The sequence below is a fragment of the Mustelus asterias genome, chromosome 16 (genome assembly GCF_964213995.1).
Source record: "Mustelus asterias chromosome 16, sMusAst1.hap1.1, whole genome shotgun sequence".
NCBI lineage: Eukaryota > Metazoa > Chordata > Chondrichthyes > Carcharhiniformes > Triakidae > Mustelus > Mustelus asterias.
In genome coordinates, this window is record NC_135816.1 from 69,520,637 (window position 1) to 69,548,531 (window position 27,895).

General features: G+C 43.9%; 1 protein-coding gene across 1 annotated transcript in view; it reads left to right on the top strand.

The window, feature by feature from the left end:
• The first annotated feature begins 12,385 nt into the window (after positions 1-12,385).
• LOC144505359 (sodium-dependent phosphate transport protein 2A-like) overlaps positions 12,386-27,895 on the top strand; it is a 28,069-nt gene continuing 12,559 nt past the window's right edge. Inside the window, exons 1-6 of the mRNA XM_078231481.1 lie at positions 12,386-12,473; positions 15,429-15,572; positions 19,121-19,232; positions 20,383-20,578; positions 22,600-22,695; positions 24,450-24,570. Of these exons, the coding sequence (XP_078087607.1) occupies positions 12,386-12,473; positions 15,429-15,572; positions 19,121-19,232; positions 20,383-20,578; positions 22,600-22,695; positions 24,450-24,570 (757 nt within the window). The remainder of the gene's footprint in view (positions 12,474-15,428; positions 15,573-19,120; positions 19,233-20,382; positions 20,579-22,599; positions 22,696-24,449; positions 24,571-27,895) is intronic.

Consider the following 27,895-nt stretch of genomic DNA (forward strand, 5'->3'; position numbering starts at 1 on the left):
AAGTCCATGTAGACAACATCAACTGCACTGCCCTCATCTACCTTCTTGGTTACCCCTTCAAAAAACTCAATCAAATTTGTGAGACATGATTTTCCACTCACAAGGCCATGCTGACTGTCCCTAATCAGTCCTTGCGTCTCTAAATGCCCGTAGATCCTGTCTCTCAAAATACCTTCCAAGAACTTACCTACCACAGATGTGAGGCTCACCAGCCAGTAGTTCCCAGGCTTTTCCCTGCAGCCCTTTTTAAACAAAGGCACAACATTTGCCACTCTCCAATCTTCACCTGTGACTATCGATGATTCAGATATCTCTGCAAGGGGACCTGCAATTTCCTCCCTAGCCTCCCACAATGTCCTGGGATACACTTCATCAGGTACAGGGGATTTATCTACTTTGATGCGCTTTAAGACTTCCAGTACCTCGTTCTCTGTAATATGTACACTCCTCAAGACATCACTATTTATGTCCCCAAGTTCCCTAACATCCATGCTTTTCTCAACAGTAAATACTGATGAGAAATATTCATTTAGGATCTCACCCATTTCTTGTGGATCCGCCCATAGATGACCTTGTTGATCCTTAAGAGACCCTACTCTCTCCCTAATTACTCTTTTGGCCTTTATGTATTTGTAGAAGCTCTTTGGATTCTCCTTTGCCTTATCTGCCAAAACAATCTCGTGTCCCCTTCTTGCCCTCCTGATTTCTCTCTTAACTCTACTCCTACACCCCCTATACTCTTCATAGGAAACAACTGGGACAATTTATCCTCCAGCACAGCTGTATCCTGAAATTTTGTTTTAAGGTTGCTTTCAGTTCTTACAGGCAGTTTGCCTGCACAGGTGCATTTTTAAAAAAAGTTACATTATATAGCACATTACCAAAAGCAAACGCACGTTAATATTACTGGACAGTCATGATTTATGTTCAGACATAATTATTCATTTAAGCTGGAGAGAGTAAAATTCAGATATATCTTTAAGTCTGCGGACAGGTCAGGAGCAGATGCAGACCTGATAAGGAAGTCAAGCAGGCAGCAGTTGACTGGATTTTTGGTTAGGCATGGATCTTAAGAAGATTTTTGAGAGTGGCTATAGCAAGAGAGGAGACTAAGGGGTTCAGGGAAGGAGTATCAGAGACTTTGCCCAAAGCAGCTGGAGACTTTGTACTGACGGGAGGAGCAGAGATGCAGAAGAAGCCCAAAGAAATCAGAAGGCATGCGATAGTGTGTAGACCTGGCTTTCAATTTTAACATAACACACACATACGCTAGAGGTACCACCGAAATTCATTCTTTGGCTGAAATTCTCCGACCTTGCCCACAGCTAGGATTCTCTGGTCCCGCTGCGGTGAATGGAGTTTTGGCTGAGCATCAAATTATCCATTCTCGCTGGCGGCAGTACGACATTGGAGAATCCTGGCCTTTATTCTCTACTTCTGGAATTGTAAGTGTGACTTTTTTTTTTGCTCTAATGAATATAGTAACATTTTGTACATCTGACTAAGCCTGAATAGTCCAAGATACAGATATTCTGACCACTCTTAATTTTGGATAATGTTGCGGCAGAATTGCTTCTTCTTTTAAAGAGAGAAACAATTTACCTTGACCAGTGGATAATTTGTTCCTTCCTGGACATGTCCAATGTTATTTTGTAAACCATGTAAAATGCCTGATGCAAAAGAAGACACTGCATTCAACTACTACACTTAGGTTCCCTGAAGATACAGTAACGATTTGTGTTGCCGCTGCTATGTGACTTTGGTAGCCGTCTCCCTTCTGAGGTGGAGAATACAGGTTCATGTCCCACTCCAGAGACTAGAGTACGCAATCAAGGCTGGTACTCCAGTGCACTACTGCAAGAGTGTTGCAGTGCCAGGGGTGCTGCCCTCTGGATCAGACCCCCCCCCCGCTTCACCTTCCCCACCCTGCCATGGGTTTGCTGGGGGCGAGTGTTGTATTCAACAGAAAGCCCTGGTGACAATGGCAGGACCAAAAGATCTCACCACTGCGATTCACACAGGGGTTGCATGGTAAATGCCACCCTGATTCTCTGATCATTATCACATTGCTATTTGTGGAAGCTTGCAGCGTGCAAATTGGCAATCTTGTCTACCTTCCTTCCCACCCTGTCCAGGGTACAGTTTTGTAAAGAGTTTCTCGGCTCCCAAGGGAAGCTTCTCTCTCTATATGTGACCTTGAAAGACTTGGCGCGTGTTTGGCCATCAGTGGGATCTTCCAACCCCGCCGATGTTCATGACGTTTTGTGCGTCTTTCCCGCTTTGCTGCCGGGATATGCTGCAGGGGTCTTCTTCGGCAGGCGGGAAAATTCCACCAGTGGGACGGGCCAGAAAATCCTACCCTTGGTGTGAGTCCCTTTAGAAACTCCCAGACCTTCACTGGGATGATTCCTGAAGAGACGGAATCAATTGTTTTTATGGCCAGAGTAGTTCCAGGGGACAATGAAGAGTTGTAGCAAAGTATTTTTTCTTTGTAGGTACACGTTCCACAATAGTGCAGTTAGTAAACGAAATAAGATACATTTACGTAGCACCATTCACAACCTCAGATAGCTCAAAGCACTTTACAGGCAACTTTTTAAAAAGTCATTGTTGTAATGCAAGGAAATGCAGCTATCCATTTATGTACAGCCAGAGAACTAAATGTAATATTTCCAAGTTTGCACACAACACAAAACTTGGTGGGAATGTGAGTGGTGAGGAGGATGTGGAGGGACATCACAATGATTTAGACAAGTTGATGAATGGGCAAATACATGCCAGATGCAGTATAACATGGATAAATGCGAAGTGATCCACCTTGGAAAAACAGAATGGCAGAGTTCTATTTACATTGTGATAAATCAGGAAATGTTGATATACAAAGGGGCCTGGTGTCTCTATACACCAATCACTAAAAGCAAGTATGCTGGTACAGTAAGCAGTTAAGAAGGCAAATGCTACGTTGGCCTTCATTGCAAGAGGGCTTGAGTACAGGAGCAAGATTGTCTTACTGTAGCTGTGATGTGGAGATGCCGGCGTTGGACTGGGGTAAGCACAGTAAGAAGTCTCACAACACCAGGTTAAAGTCCAACAGGTTTATTTGCTACCAAATAAACCTGTTGGACTTTAAACTGGTGTTGTGAGACTTCTTACTGTGCTTACTGTAGCTGTGCAGGGCATTGGTGAGACCACACCTGTGCTGGAATTTTACTGACTTGCCCGCCTGCGGCTCGTAAGATCCCGCCCAAGGACAATGGAGAATGCCGTTCTGTGGGACTCGCCCGCCCCCAAAAATTCCTGCCCTGGAGTATTGTGTGTAGTGTTAGTCTCCTTATCTAAGAAAGGATATACTTGCCATCAAGGGAATGCAGCGAAGGTTCACCACACTGATTCCTAAGATTTCAGGATTGTTATCTGAGGAGATTGGGTCAACTGGGCCTCTATACACTGGAATTTGAATGAATGAAAGGGGATCTCATTGAAATGTGTAAAATTCTGACCGGGATGGACAGACTGGATGCAGGGGTTCTGTTTCCTCTGGCTGAAGTGGCTATAACAAGGGCACAGTTTCAGGCTACGGGGTCGACCATTTCGGAAAGAAACTTTTTCACTCAGAGGGTGGTGAACCTGTGGAATTGGCTACCACAGAAAGCTGCAGAGACCAAGACACTGAGTATTTTTGAGAAGGAAATAGAGATATTTCTAGATTCTAAAGATGTAAAGGGGTGTGGGGAGAGAGTGGGAGTATAGAAGATCAGGCATAGTCATGTTGAATAGCAGAGCAGGCTCGAAGGGTCGAGTGACTACTCCTGTTCCTATTTTCCATGTTTCTATTAGATAATGACCAGGTTATTTGTTTTAGGAATCTTGGTTTGGGGATGAATATTGGCTCAGCTCCTGGGGAGAAATGCCCTGCTCTTGTTTGAAATAGTACAACGGGATGCTTTACATCCACCTTAGGTATAGACAGGGCCTCAGTTTAACATCTCATCTGGAGACAGTGTAGCACTACTGTATTTGACTGGCAGACTAGGCTTTGTGCCCAAATCTCTGGAGTGGGACTCAACCATCTCCATCACCAACACCTCTAATTCAGAGGTGAACATAAGAACTAGGAGCTGGAGTAGGCAATTCAGCCCCTCGAGCCTGCTCCGCTATTCAACATGATCATGGTTGATCTTGTCTCAGCCTCTATTCCGCTGTCCTGCCGTTCTCCATAACCCTTCAACACATTACTATTGAAAATCTGTCTATCTCCCCCTTAAATTTACTCAATATTCCAGCATACACCATGCTCTGGAGTATAAAGAACAAAGAAAGTTACAGCACAGGAACAGGCCCTTTGGCCCTCCAAGCCTGCACCGACCATGTGCCCAACTGAACTAAAACCCCTTACCCTTCCGGGGATCATATCCCTCTATTCCCATCCTATTTGTCAAGCCACCCCTTAAAAGTCACTATCATATCTACTTCCACTACCTCCCCCAGCAACGAGTTCCAGGCACCCACCACCCTCTGTGTAAAAAACTTGCACAGGGTAGAGAATTCCATAAATTCATGACTCCTTGAGAGAGTTAATTTCTCCTCATCTCTGTTTTAAGTCTGCTACCCCTTATCCTAAAACTGACCTCTCATTGTTCTAGATTGCCTCTCAAGAGGAAACATCCTCTCCGTGTCGACTTTGTCAATCCCTTTAGCATTTTATACACCTCAATCAGATCTCCTCTCATTCTTCTAAACTCTAGAGAGTATAGGCCTAAAATACTCAATCTCTCTTCATAAGACAAACCCCTCATCTCTGGAATAAATCTAATGAGCCTCCTCTGAACAGCCTCCAATGCCACTACGTCCCTCCTCAAGTAGAGGGACCAAAACTGTACACAACACTCCAGGTGCGGTCACACTAATGCCTTGTACAGTTGCAACAACACTTTCCTACTTTTATACTCTATTCCTTTAGCAATAAATGCCAAAATTCAATTTGCTTTCCATATTGCCTCCTGTACCTGCATAATAATTGTCTGCAATTCATGCATAAGGACATCCTGATCCCTCTGCACTGAAACACTCTGAAATTTCTCTCCATTTAGATAATAAGTTGCCTTTCTATTTTTCCAACTGAAATGGATAAACTCCATCTGACAAATTTTGACCCTTTTACCTAATCTATCTATATCCATTTAGAAATTGCTTATTTCTTTATTGCAACTTACTACCCCATCTACCAAGTGAACCAGAGGTAACATAACCATTTTAGACATGACAAATATCCATAATATATACCAATACACATTGTATAGCATACATTCCATACCATAGTATATGTTGTATACAATATGCACGATACACAATTTGTTTTTTGTTTAGAATTATTGCGATAACTGCCAGCAACGTTTTTCCTTGCAAAATGTGGACTGGTATATTGCCCTTACTTGTTTGCTGGCTAGATCTTGAGAGCAATGTTTCTAAGACAATGACATCTCCTCCTTTGCTGTGCAGCCTCAGAGCACGATGGCGTCACATCGCGGAGCCAGTCCAGCCAGTCCCAGGAGGGTGCACCGTGGACCTCTCCCCCTTCCAAGTGGGGGTGCACCTGATTCACCCCGGCTGCCGTGTGCAATCATCAACGGTATTCAGCTCTAGCGGGTTCTCACAGTCAGTGAGGACCCTTTTCTGCTACAACATTCATAAACAAGATCTATGACATGAAACTCTAAGTATGAGTATATACGTATATAAGATGTGTCTGATAATGAGACGGTGCAAAGGAAATTAAGTTTCAAAAGGAATATTGGAATAGAGGGATACGGGGTGTAAAGGGATTCCTAGAGTGTGTGTATAAACATTAGTGTTGATTTAATAGGGCAAAAATACTGTTCCTGTGTTGTGGATTCTATGCAATTCTACACCTAATTATAAAAGTCTTGTGATACCTGTACATCCTTTACACTTCTTACTCCTATTTCAATAAATGCGTAAAGAAAGAGAAAGAACTCCAGTGATTTCTTGTTGCTTGTGCTGACCTGGGACTCGACATCCCATCCCAAGGCTCAGGGATTTACACGTAAATGTCAACCTACAGATACTTAAAAGATGGGATTTTCTGGCCGTGTTCACCCCAAAACCGGAAAATCCCACCTGAGGTCAATGGACCTTTGCATGGTTCACCATCTCCCCCTGGCGGCACGGTAGCACAGTGGTTAGCACTGCTGCTTCACAGCTCCAGGGTCCCGGGTTCGATTCCCGGCTCGGGTCACTGTCTGTGTGGAGTTTGCACATTCTCCTCGTGTCTGCGTGGGTTTCCTCCGGGCGCTCCGGTTTCCTCCCACAGTCCAAAGATGTGCGGGTTAGGTTGATTGGCCAGGTTAAAAATTGCCCTTAGAGTCCTGTGATGCGTAGGTTAGTGGGATTAGCGGGTAAATATGTGGGGGTAGGGCCTGGGTGGGATTGTGGTCGGTGCAGACTCGATGGGCCGAATGGCCTCCTTCTGCACTGTAGGGTTTCTATGATTTCTATGTTCCCCCTCCCACCCAAAAGGCGGGCAGGCCAGGAAAAAAACCCAAAGAATCACTGCAATTAACAACATAAAGGAAGTCCATTCAGTCCATTGTGCTGAGATTTTCCTGCCATTCCCACTGGTGGGATCTTCTTGTCCAGCTTACGGCACTCTACCCTCATGCCCCACCACCCCGCCCCCCCCCCCCGCCCCCCCACCAACCGCTGTGGGTTCCGCAACAGCCAAGAATGCGAAGAACAGGAACCCCCATTTGCAGCGACAGGACTGGAAGATCTTGCTGTCAGCCAATGGCGCGCTGTATCTGCCACTGTAAAACACACAATCTCACCGCTATGTTTGTCTCAGCAAAAAAACGTTATCCAATCTCATCCCACTTTACAGCTCCTGATCTGTAGCCCAGTAGGTTACAGCATTTCAAAATCATGGGTGGCACAGTAACACAGTGGTTAGCACTGCTGCCTCATAGCGCCAGGGACCCAGGTTCAAATCTGGCTTCCGGTCACTGTCTGTGTGGATTTTGCACATTCTCCGCGTGTCTGCATGGGTTTCCTCCAGGTGCTCCAGTTTCCTCCCATTGTCCAAAAGATGTGCGGGGTAGGTTGATTGGCCATGCTAAATTGCCCCTTTGTGTCAGGGGAATTAGCAAGGTTAATAGGTGGGGTTATGGGGATAGGGGCTGGGTGGGATTCTTGTCGGTGCAGGCTCCATGGGCTGAATGGCCTCATTCTGCACTATAGGGATTCTATGATTATATCCAAGTGCTTTTTAAACGTGATGGGCGTTTTGCCCTGCACTCTTTCAGGCAGTTCCAGAACCCTACCACCCTCTGGGTGAAAACAACTCTCCTCATCTCTCTTAGAATCTTCTTGAAATGGTTATTGAGCTGGTTATTGATCTCCCTGTTAAGAGAAATAAATTATTCTTATCTACTTTATCTAAGCCTCTATAATTTCATACACCAATTAAATGTCCCCTCAGTCCCCACTGTTTCTCGGAAAACAGTCCCAGCCTGTCTATCTTTCCTCATAGCTACATTTTCCAGGTCTAGAAAATGTGAACGAATCTCCTGTGCTTTCCCTCAGTTCAATCACATCCTTGCTGTAATTTGATGCCTAGAACTGTACGCAGTATTCTAGCTGTGGCTTAACTAATGTTTTAGGGATTTCTCACATAAACCTCATTGCATTTATAATTATGCCTTGGCTAATGAAGGAAAATATCTCACATGCCTTCTTAACTGTTGTAACTAACTGTCATAGAAATCATACAGTACAGAAAGAGGCCATTCAGCCCATCGAGTCTGCACCGACCACAATCCCACCCAGGCCCTACCCCCATATCCCTACATATTTTACCCGCTAATCCACGTGTCCCAGGACACTAAGGGGCAATTTTTAGCATAGCCAATCAACCTAACCCGCACATCTTTGGACTGTGGGAGGAAACCGGAGCACCCGGAGGAAACCCACGCAGACACGAGGAGAATGTGCAAACTCCACACAAACAGTGACCCAAGCCGGGAATCGAACCCAGGTCCCTGGAGCTGTGAAGCAGCAGTGCTAACCACTGTGCTACTGTGCCGCTGCTATACCTTCAGAGACCTGTAGACATACACCGCAAAGTCCCTCTATACATCTCACTACCTCATCATTTGTTGTGTATTCCCTTGTCTTGCTTGCCTTCCTCAAATGCACTGTCTCACTTACCTCCTGTTGAATTCCTTATGGCACTTTTGTGACCAGTCCATTGACATCTCCCTGCAGTCTACAGTTTTCTTCTTCATCATCAACCACACAGCCAATATTTATACAAGGAAGTGTCCTCACTCCTCAAAAGAAGTGAATAAAATTGCAGCTACAAATTCGCTGGTGAGCATGGGAATTTCATTAACATCTAAAGATTGCTGCCATTTTGAAGTAGCAGCTTGTCTCACTGGCTCTACGTTCACTAATTTGAGTTGTTATCAAGAGGCAACTCGGGGCAGCACTGTCAATGGGGATTGCGTTGAGTTGGGATAGTGAAGAATCCTAGCAAATTCTCCTCACCCATAAAAAATAAATACTTACATTTATATAGCACCTTTCACATCATTAGGATTTCCTGGCATGCTCCCGATTTATAGCCAATGAAGCACTTTTGAAGTGTTATCACTATTAGAATGTAGGAAACACGACAACCAATGTACAGACTCAGGACTGCAGTCATTCAAAAAGGTAGCTCACCACCACATTCCGAAGGGCAACTAGGGATTGCCAATAAATGCTGACCTAGCCAGCGAAGCTCACATTCTGTAAAATACATTTTTAAAATCTCACATTATTCTCTCACAAGCCACAATGTGAAAATATTTCAGACAATTTGTTTTAGTATTATTGGTTGAGGGACAGATGCTGACAGGATGGCATGGTGGCACAGTGGTTAGCACTGCTGCCTCACAATGCCAGGGACCCGGGTTCGATTCCCGGCTCGGGTCACTTTCTGTTTGGAGTTTGCACATTCTCTCCGTGTCTGCATGGGTTTCCTCTGGGTGCTCCAGTTTCCTCCCACAGTCCAAAAGATGTGTGGGTTAGTTGGGTAAAAGCAAATTACTGCAGATGCTGGAATCTAGAGCTTTGATAAAGGGTCATCCGACTTGAAACGTCAGCTCTTTTCTCTCCTTACAGATGCTGCCAGATCTGCTGAGATTTTCCAGCATTTTCTCTTTTGATTGCGGGTTAAATGGATTGGCCATGCTAAATTGGCCCTTAGTGTCAGGGGGACTAACTAGGGTAAATGCATAGGGTTATGGGGATAGAGCCTGGATGGGATTGCGGCTGGTGCAGACTTGATGGGCCAAATGGCTTCCTTCTGCACTGTAGGATTCTATGATTCTGAGCAGAACTCCCCTACCCTTCTTCGAAGTCATACCATTGGATCTTCTATGTCCACCTGAAAGGGCAGTTCTGGGCCTCAGTATAATGTCTGATCTGAGAGATGGAATTAGATCTCAGAACAGAACAATCTATAGCACGGCTTCTCTTAACACTGACCAAGCCTGTTGAATCACCTCTGGGAACGTTTGAATTTTAAAAATGTGTTCTTTATGTATGTAAGTGTTCATGAGCTCCACTCTATACCTTCCCAATTGGAAATCGCTAATATTCAGCAAGGCTTCTAGCGAGTTCTGGGAGTTGTGAGTCTGCAGGGCTGAGATTCCAATCTATTGAAATGAACATATGAAAATTCGATAGGGACTGTGAACCAGCAGTTTCTCGGCCAGAGCCCTTCTGAGTGCTCTGTCATGGTGGGGGTAGGGGTGGGAGGTGGGGGCAGGGGTGGGAGGTGGGGGCGTTGGGGAATCAGCCAGGGTGACAAAAAATACAACAATTATCACTGTAAATAATTATCACAATTTACCATTGTGTTGTTCAAATGTGGCAGGCATGAATGGGGTCGCGGGTACTAAGCCATACCATCTCCCAGCGGTTGGAGGAGTTCCACACTCGGATCATGGGTACCTCTGTCCTGGCTCAACAGTCAACCTGGTGGACAACATGGACAAGTTTGAGATTGACACCCATTCAGCTATGGCTTGGACATTCTCCAAGCTGGAGAATTCCAATGTGCCTCAATGGAGAGGTAAGTGGTATGCTTTCAGCTCAAATACTTGAGGGAGTATGGCTCCTGAACTTTCAAGTTTGTTTCCTTTTGGTAGTATTTGTTTTGCCAATAGACTTGTAACAACAATTAGTCAATCAGTGCTGGATAATAGGACTGTTTGTGCAATTGTGCATTCCCAGTGGGAGAGGCTCTACAGAAAGTTGGTTCTATTGTTTGGTTAGTGGTCACTTAATCAGAGCACATGGGATATGCTAAAAAGTCACGGTGGGTCAGTCAGATTATGTAAGTGTAGAATGCAAAGTAATGTGCAGACTTGAGAAGAGGTGCATTAGAAAACCCTTAGGTAGTACTGAACTCAAAAAAGGAGAGAGGAAAAAAAGAGATACAGCAATCGCAGCAACAACTTACATTTATATAACTTAAACATAGTAAAGAAGCCCAAAGAACTTTACAGGGGAGGCCCAAAGAACTTTACAGGGAGCTGTGCCAAACAAACTTTGGCAGAACCACATCATGAGTTTAAGAGCGGGATTTTCCTCCTCCTCCATGATGTGTTCCATGGTGAAGGGAGGTGATGAGCTGGCAGTGGGATCTTATGGTCCCACCTTTGTCAATGGGGTTTCCCACTGAACAAATCCCTCAATGCCGGGAAACCTACAGTGGAGGCGCGCTGTCGGCGAGATTGTAAAATCCCACCAGCGTAAACAGCAGCAAGATTTTGGCGATTGCGTAAAAACAAGTACTGCAGATGCTGGGAATCTGAAATAGCGAGATATTAGGACAGGTAGGATGGGAATATCTGAAAAAGAGAAGAAAGAGGCAGAGAGATGGCAATGCTTCGGGTAGAAATTCCAGAACTTAGGGCCCTGTAGCTGGAACAAGGCTGCCAATGGTGGAGCGACAAAAATCCAGAGGAGGAACTAAAAGGTTGATTATGCTGTTTATTAAGAATACAATTCACAATAAACTCAGCACTATTTCAATCAGATATCCCACCTCCACAGTGCTTCAGATGTTTTTCATGCTTGGTTTACCACCATGCCTTTTTACTGTTTTGACTACTTTCACATTTTCTCTTTCCCTTGCCTCATTATACGATATTCTTTGGGATCAATGGCTTAAGTTTGCTCAGACCCGTGTCTAGGAGAACCACAAAGCAAGAGAGGGAATGGCAAAAATCAGATCAATAACTCAAATCTATGAATGAGGAACAGCTAATGGGTTTGCAAAGGTTACTGACAGGTTTTAAAATGTGAAGAGAGGTTTACATTTTGTAACTTTTCCAAACGTAATGGATTTTTAAAAAAATTCAGTCTCAGGCATGAGTTATTTCTGGTAAGACTGTCCTGTATGATGTGAGTGGACCTCCTTGGGCTTCCGCAGTGATAGTTTGATACAACTGAATGCTTTGCTAGGTCACATCAGAGAACATTCAGGAGACAACCATGTTATAGGGCAGAGGTTTCCAGTCCTTCCTGCTGACAGGATCGCCCAGTCCCACTGAAGGCAATCCTCCTCTACAGAAAAATGGAGCAACATTTTTTATGACAACCCGACAGCTTTCACGATCACTTTGAATGATCCTGACTTTTTCTTTTCAGCTGATTTTTAAAATGCATTGAAGTTCTCTAAATTGGCAAGCCAGGATCACAGCTCATGTCCTCTAGATTAATGGTTTTGGCCTTTCGATTACCAGTCGGGTAGTAAAGGTTGAATGGGCAAGAATTTAAAAATTAATGGTTCAGGCAAATAAAGCATTGGACCCAGTGGAGTGCCAGTGTGGAAGTAGCAAAATAAGAATGGTATTCTCCATTCAGGTTCAACAGCTGGAAACATCAGACCTGTGCAGACTTGAAAAGTGATGAGTGAGAGAGGCCCTTAGATAGTGCTGAATTCAATAAAAAAAAGAGAAAGAAAAGGCACAGCAGTCACAGCAACAACTTCCATTTATATAACAATTGAATGCAGTGAAAAGGCATTTCATAAGGAGCTGTACCAAAACAAATTTGACTGGACCATTAATGAAAAAGCAATCTGAAATGATGAAATTGTAACTCTGTCCTTAAATTCTTTGAACTTAATTCATTAAATCCTTGAATTCATTTTCCTTTTGAGAAAACACAAATGTGCACGTGGGACTGGCTATTGAAATCTTTGAGTCAAGTCGGCAGTGAGGTACGTTTTTGAAACAACCGATAAGAAGCTTAAGTTTCCCTTTGCTTTCCAGGGCTGGACGCAAAAGGGAAAGTGAAATTCATTCTGAACTCGATGATGAAGATGCTGCTACTGTTCAGCTTTCTCTACATGTTCGTTTGCTCCCTCGATGTCCTCAGTGCAGCCTTTCAACTTGCTGGAGGTATTGGATGCTTCATTCCTCACTCAATCTTCAGGCAAATATCTTCATTCCAGCTGCAGTCAAATATTATCAAAGCAGCTTAAATAAACTGGAAGTGACAGTAGTCAGGATTCACCGGGCCGCTAGCCCTTGGCGGGGATCCTGTTAAAATGGGCTTCGGGGCCTAAAACGGGATTCCCGCCCAGGCAACAAACCCATCGCGATGCTCCCAGCCCATCCCACCAGCCCCAAACACTTTAAAGAGGGCATTTAACACCTGGGCCAATCCCTATTGTGGAATGGAGTGCTGCCGTGATTTGGAAGGCTTCCAGGTATCCAAGGGGCATGGGTATCAAGGTGACCAGGGCACTTCAAAGGTTTTAGAGGACAGAGGCAATAGCGAATATCTCACCCCAGAGTGGTATTTTAATTCATCGTGCTGAAACTGAACAACACTTTCCCCAGGGCAACAAGGCCAAGTGCAGCCATTAGACAGTCCAGCCCGAGGACATTCCCGAGGTTAAGCCCTTCCCCCCAGCCAAAGCCTCTAGGTCCACTGGGAGATCTTCACTCTTCAGCCTGGCAATAGAAGAGGGGCAGGTCACTTACCTCACTGCCCCCCACTCAGAGTACAAAAAACCAGGTCAGTGCGTCACTGGTGGCGGGGGGGGGGGGGGGGGGGGGGGGGGGTGTCCTGAGGGGGGAGCTTGTCTGTCAATGCTGAGATTGGGCCGCCCTTTAAAACTTATTTCTTTTCATACCAGCAAGTGTTTAAAACAGGGGGAGATCTTATACAATACATGGTTTTGTAACAAAACCTAATTTACAGTACAATATACTGAGCAGGAAACACTCAAACCCGCTTCAATCAGGCCATTTGTAAGATATGCATTCAAATTGCAATGCATTTTTATTTTTGTGTTTTTTTCACTTATATTTGCTGAAGCTGCATCCTAGAAGTAGGCAAGAAATTATTTTTTTCTATTGCAAACTTAAATGTAACAAGCTGTTTGACTCTGATCTTCGTAATTCCAAAATTTTCCCATGAAAATTAATATTTAAATAGACAGTGAAACAAAAGGTATTCCAATCGCTGTAAAACTGGGCTATCCAGTGTGATTCCTGGGATGCTCACACTTAAATGGTTAAGGTGGGAGAATCCCACCTCGCAGACACTGCTAATACCAGTAGGAAACATTCTGGTTTTCTGCTGGCGGGAGCACTTAGAATCCAAATGGGAGGATTGCACCAGTGGGCGGGATTTTCTGACCGCACTCACCCCAGGTCTGGAAAATCCCGCCCGAGGTCAACGGACCTTTTCGTGATCCCTGTCTCTCCCGTTCCGATTTCCGCGGTGGGCGGGACAGCAGAACTGCCCAGTGTCTTTAAAATGTTAAAATGATTTGAAACGCTGGATACAGAGGAACTATTTCCTATGGTTAGGAATCAGGAAAAAGGAACATATCATGAAATTAGACCTAGACCTTTTGGGGACAAAGTTAGCAAGCCTTCCTTCAGGGGAAAATAGATGTAACGCTGCTCTGCAAGAGGCTATGAATGCTGGGTCAATGGAGCTTTTCAAGACTGAGATCAAGAAGGATTTTTTTAAGGTAAGAATATTGAGGGATGTGGAGCTAAAGATGGAATTGAGGCGCAGATCAGCTATAATCCAATTGAACGGCAGAACAGCTTGGAGGGGCTGAATAGCCTACTCATGACCCCATGGGGAGAACCCTATCACCTCGCCCGCCATGGAATCGGCACAGGCGAGGGTCCAACAGCGGAAATGTCTGTTGACCTCAGGCAGGAATTTCCGGTCTCGCCCGAGCGAAGCCATAAAATGCTGTGTTAATCGGGGCCAGAAATTGGGTGGCACACTGTTTGATCATCTTTTAGACCTGGTCTGAAAGCATCAAATGATGAAAGAGGATGCAAGTCCTCTTTGTCCTTTGACTACAAGAGACTGTGCAATAATACATCCATCCTGTGTAATTTGATAAAATATGTTATTGACTTGTTGCTTTGCTTGAACCAAGCAGGCAGTTAATTAAATTCTGCTCAGTCCCAATCAAAATGTATTTGCCAACCTGTCTTATTAAGTCAGTGAGTTTGTCTGGAAGTTTCAGTGAGCTGGTAAGGCTTGAATGATTCCATAATGGAAGAAAAAGGTTGAAATAACTGTAACGTGAAAATAGTTATTTATTGAGAAGCTCAGCATAGCAATTATAACCTATTTATCATTACTTACTGTGATGAGGAGTCCAAGAAACTGTGAAAATCTATGGTGCATTACCATGAAATTCTGGGATCCTAGCTTCGATGGCAGGAGTGTGATTAAATGGGATTCCTGGCTACCTGCACTTGAGGACAAGTGTCGTGCCCCAAATCCCTGGAGTGGGCAAGACACATCTATCGAGAATCCAGAGGTGCACTCCTTGCAAAAATTGACAAGGAATCGGAGAGAATCCACATCACTCTGATGGGAGCAGCCAGGGATCCTTAACAGGCTGAATATTAAAATGTCTTTAAAAATGACTTATTTTCCCCAAATTGTCCCCATTCCAGGGAAACAATCTCCTCTCCTCTCCTTCCTGTTTTAGGCAGCTGCCCAGGATATCTAAATTATGGGCCTAATACATTTAGCAGCAGCCCAAATGCATACACAGCTTGGACAGATGTCCTCCCAGTGCCAAACTTGTCAGAATTAGGCCCAATTCACACCTGCAAAATAGGTGCAATTCACATCAATTCCTATTTCAATATCTCTGAATTAGAGAACCTACAAGTCTTCGTATTTCCAAAATAAAATGAGACCAGTGAAATATTCAAGGCATCAGGGATAACAGATTTGCGGAGTATAGGCTCGAGGAGACAAATGACCTACTCTTGCTCCTAATTCTTATCAAGCAGCATTGCCTTGACAAACATATATGTATATCTTGCTGTGCTTGCGCCAATGAGGTCTCTCTCTTTCAGGCAAGGTGGCTGGTGACATTTTTAAGGACAACGCAATCCTGTCCAATCCCGTGGCTGGACTTGTGGTGGGAATCTTGGTCACTGTCTTAGTCCAAAGCTCGAGTACGTCAACATCCATCATTGTCAGCATGGTGTCATCAGGATGTAAGTAAACCAAGAAAGATCAGGAAAGCACGAGAAATGAAGGCGGAACGAGGGAGATAGAGGCCTCTTGATTGATCGTAAATTACTATCATCTGTGAAATCCATGAATAAAAATCATAATGTGTCTAGACCATGAAATGGTGATTTCAATGACTTTACCATGAGGACAACAGCAGAAAAAATAAGATATCTGCACACAGCCAAATACTTTCCATCTCACTTGTGTTTCTTTTATGCCATAACCTACTTGCCAGAGATGGACTGAATATAGAAGTTTTGTTTAGCTTGCCGCTTATTGTAATTGCCACCTGGTGACTCCAAGATTTTGGTCACGATGCTGCAGGAGCACAATTTTATGGTGTTATTGAAGAGGAGATTCACAATAAAATGTCAGCTCTCGCATTTTCTGTGACCCGTAGCCTGAAGAAATTAAGAGGAGAGGAAAATGGGTCGGGAGATCAAGGGGGGCTCAGGTATGGATGATGTTATCTGACTCTATGGGTGGGGTTTTATGGCTTCATTCAAGCGAGACTGGAAAATCCCGCCCGAGGACAACAGGCATTTCTAATGTCAGCCCTTCACCCGCTCTAATTCCATGGCAGACCGGGTGAATTCCGGCATATATCTCATTAAGTATAAACAGTTTATGACTACACTAAAATTAGAATCATTACGGAAAACTAAAGCCCATGGCCTCCACATTAAATTCTATACCATTGTCGCTGATACCATCCTGCCACCCAACCACTGCCTGTGTCTGATTCCTTGCAATGTTGGGCCAGAATTTTACATAGCTCGGGCAGGCACAACCCTGACGTGGAAGCACACGAATTTGCATTCTGCGATATTTTGGTCAGTGGGTGCACATTAGAGATGGAAAACTGCCTGTCAACAATCAAGCAGGCAATTTAGCTCACTACGGGGACAATTGACATTAATTTTACGCAGCCCATCTGCTTCTATGGTTGGTGGGTCGGCCGATCGGCCAGGCAGCCTTTACGTTTTTGTTGCAACTTCAATCTGGGGTGGGATGAAATGTCAGAACCACCTAGGCATTTACGCTCACTGCTGTTGGTATTATACCAGTGGTGAGGGATGCCCACGCCAAGTGTCAAAGGTTCAGTATTCAAGGGTTTGCTCCTGTTCTGGCACCCTATGTCCATTGGAGACCCTACCCCTGCCCCCACCCCCCCAATGGAAATGACCACCCCACTTGGCCTCCTGATCACACTCCACCCTCTTCCTTTCCGGAGCTTGCCTGACTGGCCTCAACGTGGCTGTCTCATTTACCTTGTCTTCGGCTTCCACTGCTGTTCATCATCGAAAACTGACTGCAGTTCCATCAATGGCCACTGCTCCCAGTGGCGATACTGGTACTGGAGAACTGCCATATCTCTGATTGGCCAGAAGCTGTCAGAGGTGGGACATCCACGCATATAGGGGCAGAAGCCATGCCCTCAGCCAGATAACTGGTCCAATTGATGACTCTAAAATCTGATCATGGCATTTCCTAACAGGCAGAGCTGGACTTGCCCCTAAATTATCACCTGATAGGCTTTGTGTAAAATCCAATCTTTGGTTCTTGGATTGACCTTTTGTACCCCCTCCCCCACTTCATTGGTGGCTCTGCCCTCAGCCGTCTATGCCACCTGGTCACCTGGTTGGTGTAAAATTTCCTTCCTAAACATTTCCACTGCAACCCCCCCACCCCCACCCCCATCCTCCCACTCCCCCCACTTAATAAGGCCCTTGTTGCGACCTGTATCTTTAACCAAGCTTTGGGTAAATCTGTCTACTGTCTTCTTCTTTATCTTGTGGTCAACCTTTCTCAATATCTTTTCTGCAAATTGTCCTTGGTTTTTAACCTGCCTTTCGCCTCTCTCAGGGGATCACATGGTTTTCGAATAGGGTAGGAAATTGGCTCGTGAAACATTTTTTCTGTGTTAAAGGCGCTATATAAATGCATGCTCATGCTGTTGGTGGTGCTTGGTGGACCTGCTCTTAACTGGTTGACCTCAAATATGTTCAAAATCTTTGTCAATCACCTTGCCATATCTTAGCCCTGGCCAGATTCCCTTGTGGTGATCAGGTGATGGAGCTTTGACTTGGCATTTTGTGAAAATACAGATGTTTCCATCACATAAACTTGTGCAGGGTTGCTTATCTCAGATGTCTAAGGCACAGATGTACTGCTTATCTAGCTTTAAGCAAGGGTTTGAAAAAGTTTGGATCATTGAATGATCCCATTTGGTAGAGGAACAAAGATTTCTTAATTTTAACATGGCAATGAAATGGTGACTCATCTGCTCTAACGCACTGGGTTATAAATTCATCTTGGTCTTAAATGGATAAAAAAATCAGACAGAGTATAAAACCAGCTGCTCCTTTTCCCTCTTCCATTTTGCACCTCTGCCCAAGATGAATTTCTATCCCATTCTGTCCTCGGACCTCAGTACAGTGGAGCTCCATACCTCACTTTTTCTTCCCTTCCTCCTACAACCTACAGGCTATTAAAACCTAAACCTGCTGTCACCCAACCACGACTTCCGGGATTACCTCATCCTCACCGAACCCAAGTTCCCAGTGAGGGGGCTGTGTTTGAAGAGAGAGAGAGAGGAAGCAGGTCGGACAACCAGCGCTGCAGAGTGGGAGCGGTGAATCTACCCTTTTCTCTTTCCAGCCCTTGGTGGTTTCTTGTAATTGTTGGGTCTTGGCCCTCCCTCTAGGCTTCTCACTAAGAATTAAATAAACAATGCAGAAGGAATTGTGCACTGATAACAAATACACCCAATACACATGGAGAGGAAAAGACCCAATGGTCCATCTAGACTCTCCTACCCCACTGCGATGCCTTGTGCATCACAATATACATATTCCCACTTCATTCAAACATCATGTGCTCTCTTGGGAGAGGTACACAAACACAGATAGATTCCATGGCCAATCTGGCAAAAAAACCTTGGAAAGTCCTCCCCCTGACCCCACCTTAGGCCATCAAAACTAGTCGATAACACCACTGCTCCTGATTGACAATAAAAGTACCCATCTCTTGTATGATGCCAAATCCAACCCTAACCTTAACCCTAACCCTAACACCAACACTCCTGATTAATGAAAAAAAGCGCCAATCTCTTGTACAATGTCAAATCCACCACAATCCCTAACCCCACACCACTAGCCCTGATTAATGATAAAAAGCACCAATCACTTGTACGATGTCAAATCCACCACAGCCAGAAACAAGTCCAGCTCTCGCTTGGAAGAATTCAGTGAATCGGCATCTATCATATGAGCCAGCAGCTTCTTCCAGATATTAGCACTATTGGAAAAGAACCACCTCCTACCTCATTCTGACCTTATATGACTTGAATTTGTGAGACGCAACCACTTCGGGCAGATAATGGTGAATAAATGCCGACAAATATGCCAGATGTGTTCCGGTGGATCAGGAATACGATGGAGCAATTGGCGCTCATCTGTAAAATTGTTTAGCAAGTTGTACATCAGCAGTAGGACAAGAACTCAACTTGTGTCTTTGCTTTTTGCAGTGCTGGGAGTGCGTTCTGCAATTCCCATTATCATGGGATCCAATATTGGAACCTCAGTAACAAACACTATTGTAGCCCTAATGCAAGCTGGAGACAGAAATGAATTCAAACGGTAAGATGGTCAATGAGTTCTGTTGCACTGTATTAGAAACCATCGGGACTTGGATTCTTTCTAAAGCATCTGGGATCTGAGTAGCCTTGCTTCCTTGAGGGTCAATGAGTTCAGCCCTGGTCAAGACTAATAATTTAATGTCATGTTGCATTGTCTTCAATACTCAGACTAACTACTGGTGCAATGATCAAAAATGGGCCTTTAGACTTTCCATAGTTGTATGTTAATAAATTGTGCTGCAGCAGAGAGCAGCAGATATATCAATGCTAAAGCACACTCGACTTGTGTGGTGAGGTGAGAGCCAGCAAATAGAGGCTCAAGGGGCAGCAATGAAAAGTAAGGAATCATTGTTAAGACGACAATCTTTCCATAATTAGCTAACTTATTTGCATGTATCTATGTCAAGAACATGGACTAGATATCTATCTCAGAATACTGTTCAGGAGTAGAAGAGATAGGCAAGTGGGTAAAAGGACTTCTCGCAGTGTGAAGATCAGTAAATAACTCACCTTGAATATTTAGCAACACTATTTGACTGGTAAACCTGCATATTTTGTTTCCACCATCGGTGCTCTCTCCATCTGTCCTGAAAACAGACTCATGCTGAGAGATGGCCACCAAGGTTCTGGCTGTTCTCCAACGCATTTCTCAATTGGCCATCCTGCAATGTTCCTTTTCCACACCCACATTGTGAAACTGCACGCGAGCCACAATTGCAATCCATTGAAGCTCAAGTTAAGTTTTGAGTATCAGTGGGCATTTAATCCAGGAGGTAGGATCGGGGGTGGGAGAAGTGGGGAAGGTGGGGACACATCCCAGCTGATCCTGATCCTATCCTCGACAATTCCGGCACATCTGATTTCTGGCAGGGGTCACTAGATATCAATCAGATCATGGGAACCTTGGCTGATCTCCCCTCCAATCGAGAAAATTGTCTCACCATTTTTCCAGCTCTGGCAGGGATCAGGACAGACCAGAGACCCAGGCATGGGGCCTTTCAGATCTATACCAAGCGCAGGCATGCATAAATAATGAACCATCTGGGAACCATTTTCCGCTCACTCTGTTATCCAAAGTGACCATTCAAGCACTTTTCCTAAAATAAGAGTCTTTCAAGTCATTGCCACCTTTTTTGTTCAATGAATTCCAGGGCTTTCGCAGGTGCCACAGTACATGATTGCTTCAATTGGCTCTCTGTGTTGGTACTGCTGCCAATCGAGGTAGCCAGCAGCTTCTTGTATCGACTCACTAAGGTTGTTGTGGGCAGCTTTAAAATCCAGACAGGAAAGGATGCACCAAATCTCCTTGGTATCATTACAGATCCATTCACCGATCACATTATACAGGTATGGGCAGCAGTTTCCTGATTATTTGCATCTATTACTATGCCATGTAGATTGAGCATGATAATATAGTATATTTTGTTTTATTAATTTAATTTTATATTTGTGGTTTTCCAGTCATGGTATATAAAAGTTGAAGTTAATTTATTAGTGTCATAAGTAGGCTTACATTAACACTGCAATGAAGTTACTGTGAAAATCCTCTAGTCGCCACACTCCAGCACCTGTTCAGGTGCATTGAGGAAGAATTTAGCATGTCCAATGCACCTAACCAGCATATTTTTTGGACTGTGGAAAGAAACCAAAGCACCCGCAGGAAATCCACGCAGACAGCGTGCAGATTCCATACAGACTGTGGCCCAAGCCAGGAATCGAACCTGGGTCCCTGGCATTGTGAGGCAGCAGTGCTAACCACTGTGCTGCTATGCCGTATATATAGCTCAACAGAGTAAAAACATCGGTATTAACCAGATGGGTTAAATGGCCCGTGCCGTGCATTGCATGTGATTCAATGCAATAAAACGGGAAACAAAATACGACTGCAGTTCACATTCCTGCACCTTATTCCAAAAGAATATAACAATAGCAGATTGAAAATTACAGGCAGAAATAATTCAAACTTAAGCAATTGTGTCGAGGAGGTATTGTGATGAAGCAGTAGTGTCCCAGCCTCTGAACCAGAAGCTGCAGGCCCAAGTCCAACTTGAAGACTTGATGGCCAAGATGGGTGTGTTTATAATGTGGCCAAACCGGTTGAATATCATCTACAAACCCTTCCAACAAAAGCTAGTGTTAGGAGTGGGAGAGGTTCCTGATCAACCATGTGATGGAGTCTTCCTGATTAAATATAGCTCCGGCCACAAGCTTTCCATTGATAGAAAGAAAATTGGTGCCTCAGCCATTGCTATTTATAACACAGGGGATACATTATGCATGCAAAAGCATATGTTTCCACAGCAACCTGGACCTTGTGAGGGGCTGGTTGGTTTAGTTGTCTGGACAGTTGATGTGGATCAGATTGGTGCCAACAGCATGACTTTCAATTGCTGTTGCGTCTGAGTTAGATTCAGGACCTGCCTCCTGATGGGTATTACCCATAGTGGATGGGGTGTGGGTTGGACCTGCCTTTGGGAAGACAACTGAAGGAAGAGTAACAATCAGTTCACTTTTCATCTCTTGACAGTTCCTTTTGAAATGTCAATGGTCAGATGGTCAAAATCTTCTAAGTCCCAAGTATCTCTCCAAATCAAATCAAAGGGTTTGTTTTAAGTTGAACAAAAGGGAAATTGAGATTTCTGCTCATTTCTCTGGCATACAAATTAATCTAGTTACACCATGGGTACCAACCAGTAAACTAACCTTCACCCAGTCTCCTACAATACCAAAAGAGATTATTGCACCCTACAAGTCACTGAATGCAACATCACAGGACAGCTACCATTAAAATCTGTATTCTCTTACCATGAGCAACACCACAAAAGTGTACCATAGTACAATAGAATACCAAATTAAATTGACAATTTGGGAAAGGCATATGCTTTCCTTCTTTCTTTGAGCACAGTAAGAAGTCTCACAACACCAATTTAAAGTCCAACAGGTTTATTTGGAATCATGAGCTTTCAGAGCACTGCTTCTTCATCAGGTGAGTGATGAAGGTGCAGCTCTCTGAAAGCTCATGATTCCAAATAAATCTGCTGGACTTCAACCTGGTGTTGTGAGACTTCTTACTGTGCCCACCCCAGTCCAACCGCCGACATCCCCATGAGGCCCATTGGGAATCACTAATTGGTCTCCCTGTGGGGCTAATTGAGTTTGAGCTCCCCTTGTTACAGATAATGGCTGGAATTCATTACCTAGATCTTTTATAAGGCAGACTTAGGACTGGGCCTGCTGAACTGCAGTCCCAGGCAATGACGAGTGTGTGTATGCCATGGTAGTGATTTTATTTGATATTCTGTAAATAAAAGATGTTCCTTTCCAGTTGGATTTTCTTAGTTATTACAGAAATTATGTTTCATTTTCAGCTTGATAAATCTGTAATCACTGCCATAGCGATTGGAGATGAAAGCTTCCGAAACAAGAGTCTCGTGAAGATTTGGTGCATCAAAAGGATTGTACAAGTAAGAAAGTACCTCAAACTTTGAGAAATCGCAAACATTGCTTTAGCTTTCACTTTGAAGATTGGGGGGGGGAACAGGGGGGGGACAGTCTCACCAGGAATACATATGGTGTGGTATATCGCAATTCCTTAACCAATGCTAGGTCAAAATCCTGGAACTCCATCCACAGCAGCTCTCTGTAGGAGTACCTTCCCCAAACAGAACGCTGCACTTCAAGATGGTGGTTCACCATCAATTTCACAAAGGCAAAAGGAGCAAGAGAAGGCAATTTCGCCACTTGAGCCTGCTCTGCCATTCAATGAGATTGAGGTCTGAACATTGCTGACAAGGCCAGCAATTATTGCCAATGAATAAAAAGCAAATTTCACAGAATGGAATTGCTAAAGGCCTAACCACAGAGGTGGAGTGAAATGAGAGATGGATGCCTAAGAGGCCAGAGTCAGAGAAACGGAGAGTTTGTGGAACAAGAACAGAAAAATGCTGGGAAAATCTCAGCAGGTCCGACAGCATGAACAGTGGAGAGAGAGTAGGGCCAAAGTTTCGAGTCTAGATTGCCCTTTCTGTGCTGTACTGTTCACTGTTCTATGTTCTATGTTCATCAGAGTGGAGAGGAAAGAGAATCAGCAGAGATTTATATTATGAGGGTAGGGAGGGGTGGTGGTATGGACAAAGGGAATGTAAATGAGCATGCAGAAGGCTGAGAAGATGTTGAAAGTGTCCATTAAGTGATCATAGTACGTGAATGGCAAAACAAAGATACAGCTTGGTAAAGAACTGCCTGAGGAATGTGGCCTGAAGAAGGGGAGGGTGGAAAGGAGGGTGATAAAATGGAGAATGAGATGAAAGAAAATGAAATGAAATAAAAGTAAATGGGGTGGAGGGGAGAATTCATGCTCTGAAGTTGTTGAACTCAATGTTCAGTCCAGAAGGCTGTAAAGTGCCCAATCGGAAGATGAGGTGCATTGGGGTTCACTACACTATTGCAAAAGGCCAAGGACAGACATGTGGGCAGGAAAGCAGGGTGGGGTGTTGAAGTGGCAAGCGACAAGAAGGTCTGGGTCCTGCTTGTGGACGGACCAAAGGTGTTCAACAAAGCGGTCACCCCGCTGAGTAGAGCCCTTTTGAGTGGGACTCCCATGAGGCGGGAGGCATCTCCACCTGAGGGTTCAGGGTTGTAGTGGGTGGTGGTTGTGGGTCTGTACGATAGTTACTCAGGAGCTTTTAATTCTTCTTTTTCTGAGTTAACTATTGGCATAAGATAGTCTTGCCCATTGGGAGTTTGCATTTCCTGGGCAATTGCCATGCAAACCTTGCCTGGGAACTTCTGGCGGAGGGTTCCCAAGCTAATTTTTGTGATACCCCCAAATACACTGACATGAAGCTTGAAGCCTTTGACTTGGTGGTGATATTCCTGGCTCGTAGTTAGATTCTATAGGGTTTCATCATTGGCAGTGGTGGCAAGGGGAGAATAGAATTCCAGCTCAGAAAACTGCAATGGACAGGAGATAACATAAACTAGTGTTTGGAAAATTTAAAGTTTTTATTCACAGAGAATGTGACCAATGCACAGAATAGACTCTTGGCTAAGGGGCAACATCTTTGCAATCTTCCAAATTAGCAGCTGGATGCTGGGAATGTTCACAAGTGGAATGAGTTTCCATATGGAATGTGCAAGAAAGATGAACGCATCTGACTGCTACTGTCATCTTTGACAGGCTTCTTGGGATGTGCTGCTAACTAACCCTTGCTTACAGCTACAGGACAACATCACCGTGGATAGTATGGAGAAGTGCACATCACCAGAATCATGCTGGCAAGATGAGAATCACACCTGGACTTTAGTCAACAGAACACATGAAGAAAACTTTGAGAAATGTAAGTGTGAAAATGGTTCTCAGAATTTGATGCTGAATGAGTGAAAAGGTATACTTTTCTTCCAAGGAACACACATTGTTTTTTGTTGATCAAGTTGTTGAGCAAGAATCCAGAATTGTAGTTAATTTTGTCTAGTACCTTGCCCTGCCGCAATATGGTTTCATATATTTCACTCGTGTGCACATACTTCCATACATCTACACATGCACACATGTTCATGAAGACATGTGCATTTACATACAAAAACTCATATAAAAATGCAAGCATTTAGACACAGTATATATGCATACTTACATATGGATGACAGACCAGATTTCAGCCCATCTCAGCACTGGACTTCCTTAGGTCCAGTATCATGAAGCTCACACTGTTTGCAACGCTGAGAGAGCAGGTCAGTCCAACCACGGGTACTCACTGATCAGCCTGGAGGTGTCTCCAAAGTGAAAGATGTCAAAATCAACCAATTAGAGACCAGGCTGTTCCAAATGGTCACCCCAGCAACCTCATTGGTTAAATGCACAATGTTGTCCTCATTGATTAATGCCAATGGTAGTTATTCAAAGTCATTTCCAGGTTGGTATTATACTATATATATTGATTATTGTACTACATACATTAGGTATTAGTACAGTTATTATTGGTAGTTATTACTTAATTACTAAAGTGATTAATACAGTTGCAGAAATGCTGTGTGATGTGCTCATTTTAATATTGGCAGACCTTAAGTTTGTCGTTGTTTATGTGTGTGCATAAATGTGGGGGTTGGCAGGCCAGTTGGGTGTGTTCTATGTCTGGTATTCCTGGTTTCCACTGGTGACCATCTTCAGACACACACATGCATACTGGGAAGGCAGTAGCATAGCGGTATTTTCACTGGACTATTAATCTCGAGACCCAGGATAATGGGTTTGAATCCCAGCACAACAGATGGTGAAATTTGAATTCAATAAAGATCTGGAATTTAACAGTTTAATGATGACCATGAAACCATTGTCAGAAATGTAAAAATCCATCTGGTTCTCTAATATCATTTAGGGATGGAAATCTGCCGTCCTTACCTGGTCTGGCCTATATATGACTCCAGACCCACAGTAATGTAGTTGATACTTGAAATTGCTGAACAAGTCATTGCTGACCAAGGGGCAATTAGGGATGGGCATCAAATGCTGGCCTAGCCAGCGACACCCACCTACCATGAATTAATTTTAAAATACACACAAGCATACATGTCTATGTTATTGATGCTTGCTATAATTCTGTTAATTACACAGTAACATCTATGGAGCAAACAATGAGAGACTTGAGTCTCAGAAGCATTTTTGTCATGCACTAGGTGAAATCCATCCTCTCGGCACGCTCAGATAGCTCATTGAGAGAACGTACTATGTTCTTTCTGAGTTTAACATAGCAGGATAGGCAATGTTCTGATCTCAGATCCATAGAGCTAATATTAGTTTGTTGGCAGTCGAGGTGTTGAAATCAGAGAGGAAAAGACAGAGTTACAGCCCCTACTGAGTTTCAGTGCCAATTTCATGAGAATGTGATTGTGTGGATGTTGAGACAAAGACTAGAATGGCCCCAGCAAAGTTCCAGTTCTGTCGGACATCCACTCTCCTCACTACTGAAAACTTATAGTTCAAACATGAAGAATGCCCAGTAAGGTGAATTCCAGAGGGATAGTCAATGACGTCATCTCAACTTCTGTCATCAGGAGAAGAACTGAGCTGTTGGAACAAGTCTGTCTTTGAATGCCAAGTTAGCAAAGAAGAGGGGTACATTTTGTTACTAACTAAATGACCATTCTTGTTAAAGATATCGCCGATGCAGCGATAATAGAATGACTGCAATGGAAGTTTTTATAGTGGCTTCTTAATATGCTTATATCAAAGGTGGATCAATGAAGTCGAGGTACAGACCAAACTGAATTGAACATTAATCCATTTAAGGGGAAGTTGGATAAGTCTGACAGAGTCAGCATGGTTTCATGAAGGGGAAATTATTTCCAACAAATTTATTAGAGTTCTTGAGGAGGTATCATCCGGAGTAGATAGAAGGGAACCAGTTGCTGTTGTATATTTGGATTTTCAAAAGGCATTCGATACGGTGCCACACAAAGGTTAGGAGTGCGTGATGATGAAGGTAATATTCTGGCATGGAAAGAGGGTCGGATTAGTGAGACCGCATTTAGACTACTGTGTAGTTTTATTTAAGGAAATATATTTAATCATTGCACGCAGTACAAATGAGGTTTACCAGGATGATCTCGGGTATGAAGGAACTGTGATATGAGGAACCATTAAATAGGTTGGGTCTGTATTCCTTGGAGTTCTGAAGAGTGAAAGGTATCTTAACTGAAATGTGTAAGATTCTTAAGGGGCGAGAGAGAGTAAATGTTGGGAGGATGTTTCCACTCATGGGAGAGGGTAGGACCATAGAGATCGTCGTAGAATAAGGGGATGCTCATTTAAAATGGATTTGATGAAAAATTTCTTCTCTTAAAGAGTGGTGAATCTTTAGAATTCCTTACCCCAGCAAGGTGAGCAGGCCGGGTCCTTGAACATTTTTAAATTTTTAATCAGTAGGAGAAGCAAGGGGGAGATTAGATTATCTCATACTCCATTGGGGATTGAGTGTCTGGAGGGGTATAGCTGGCTGGGTAGCAGTTCCCATTGTTTTCACAGAATTAAGATGGATTAAAAGTCCGGCACTTAATACTTTTTATGATTTTCTTTCAAGTGTCTCTGTTTGCAGTGGGCCTTAACACCACCCTCACCCCCCACCACCAAGTATGAAATTCCATGAAACATCTCAGAATAGGTCTGCAGTACAATCCATATAGGAACTTTCCAGAAAAGTGGCCATGTTACAGTATCAATCGAATTTGATCAATGTTTTACCTTGTATTTTTAAACAGTTCAATATGTCCGTGGTTAGTTGGTGAAGTTCTGGGTAACTTCACTCCACCATTGTGTCCATTGTTACGACACCTCAGACTGATGATTTGAGGGGTTTCAGTATAGTCAAGCCAATCTCTAGATCATCAATAGAATTGGAGACTCATACCTCCATGAGTGCACTAATCTGATGCTGGGACAATTCTCTCCGTCTGCAACCTACTGAACTCATCAAAATAACTCAATGGCCGGGATTTTCCAAACCTTCCTGCTGGCGGGATCATCCGGTCCTACCAAAGGTGAGCCATCGTGCAGGTTCCCTGGTGGTGTGGTTAGCTTGCAACGCAAACGGCCATTGACTTTGGTGGGACCAGATGATCCCACCAACAGCCAATGGTGAGCAGCCTCTGCCGCTGGAAAACCTACCGCAG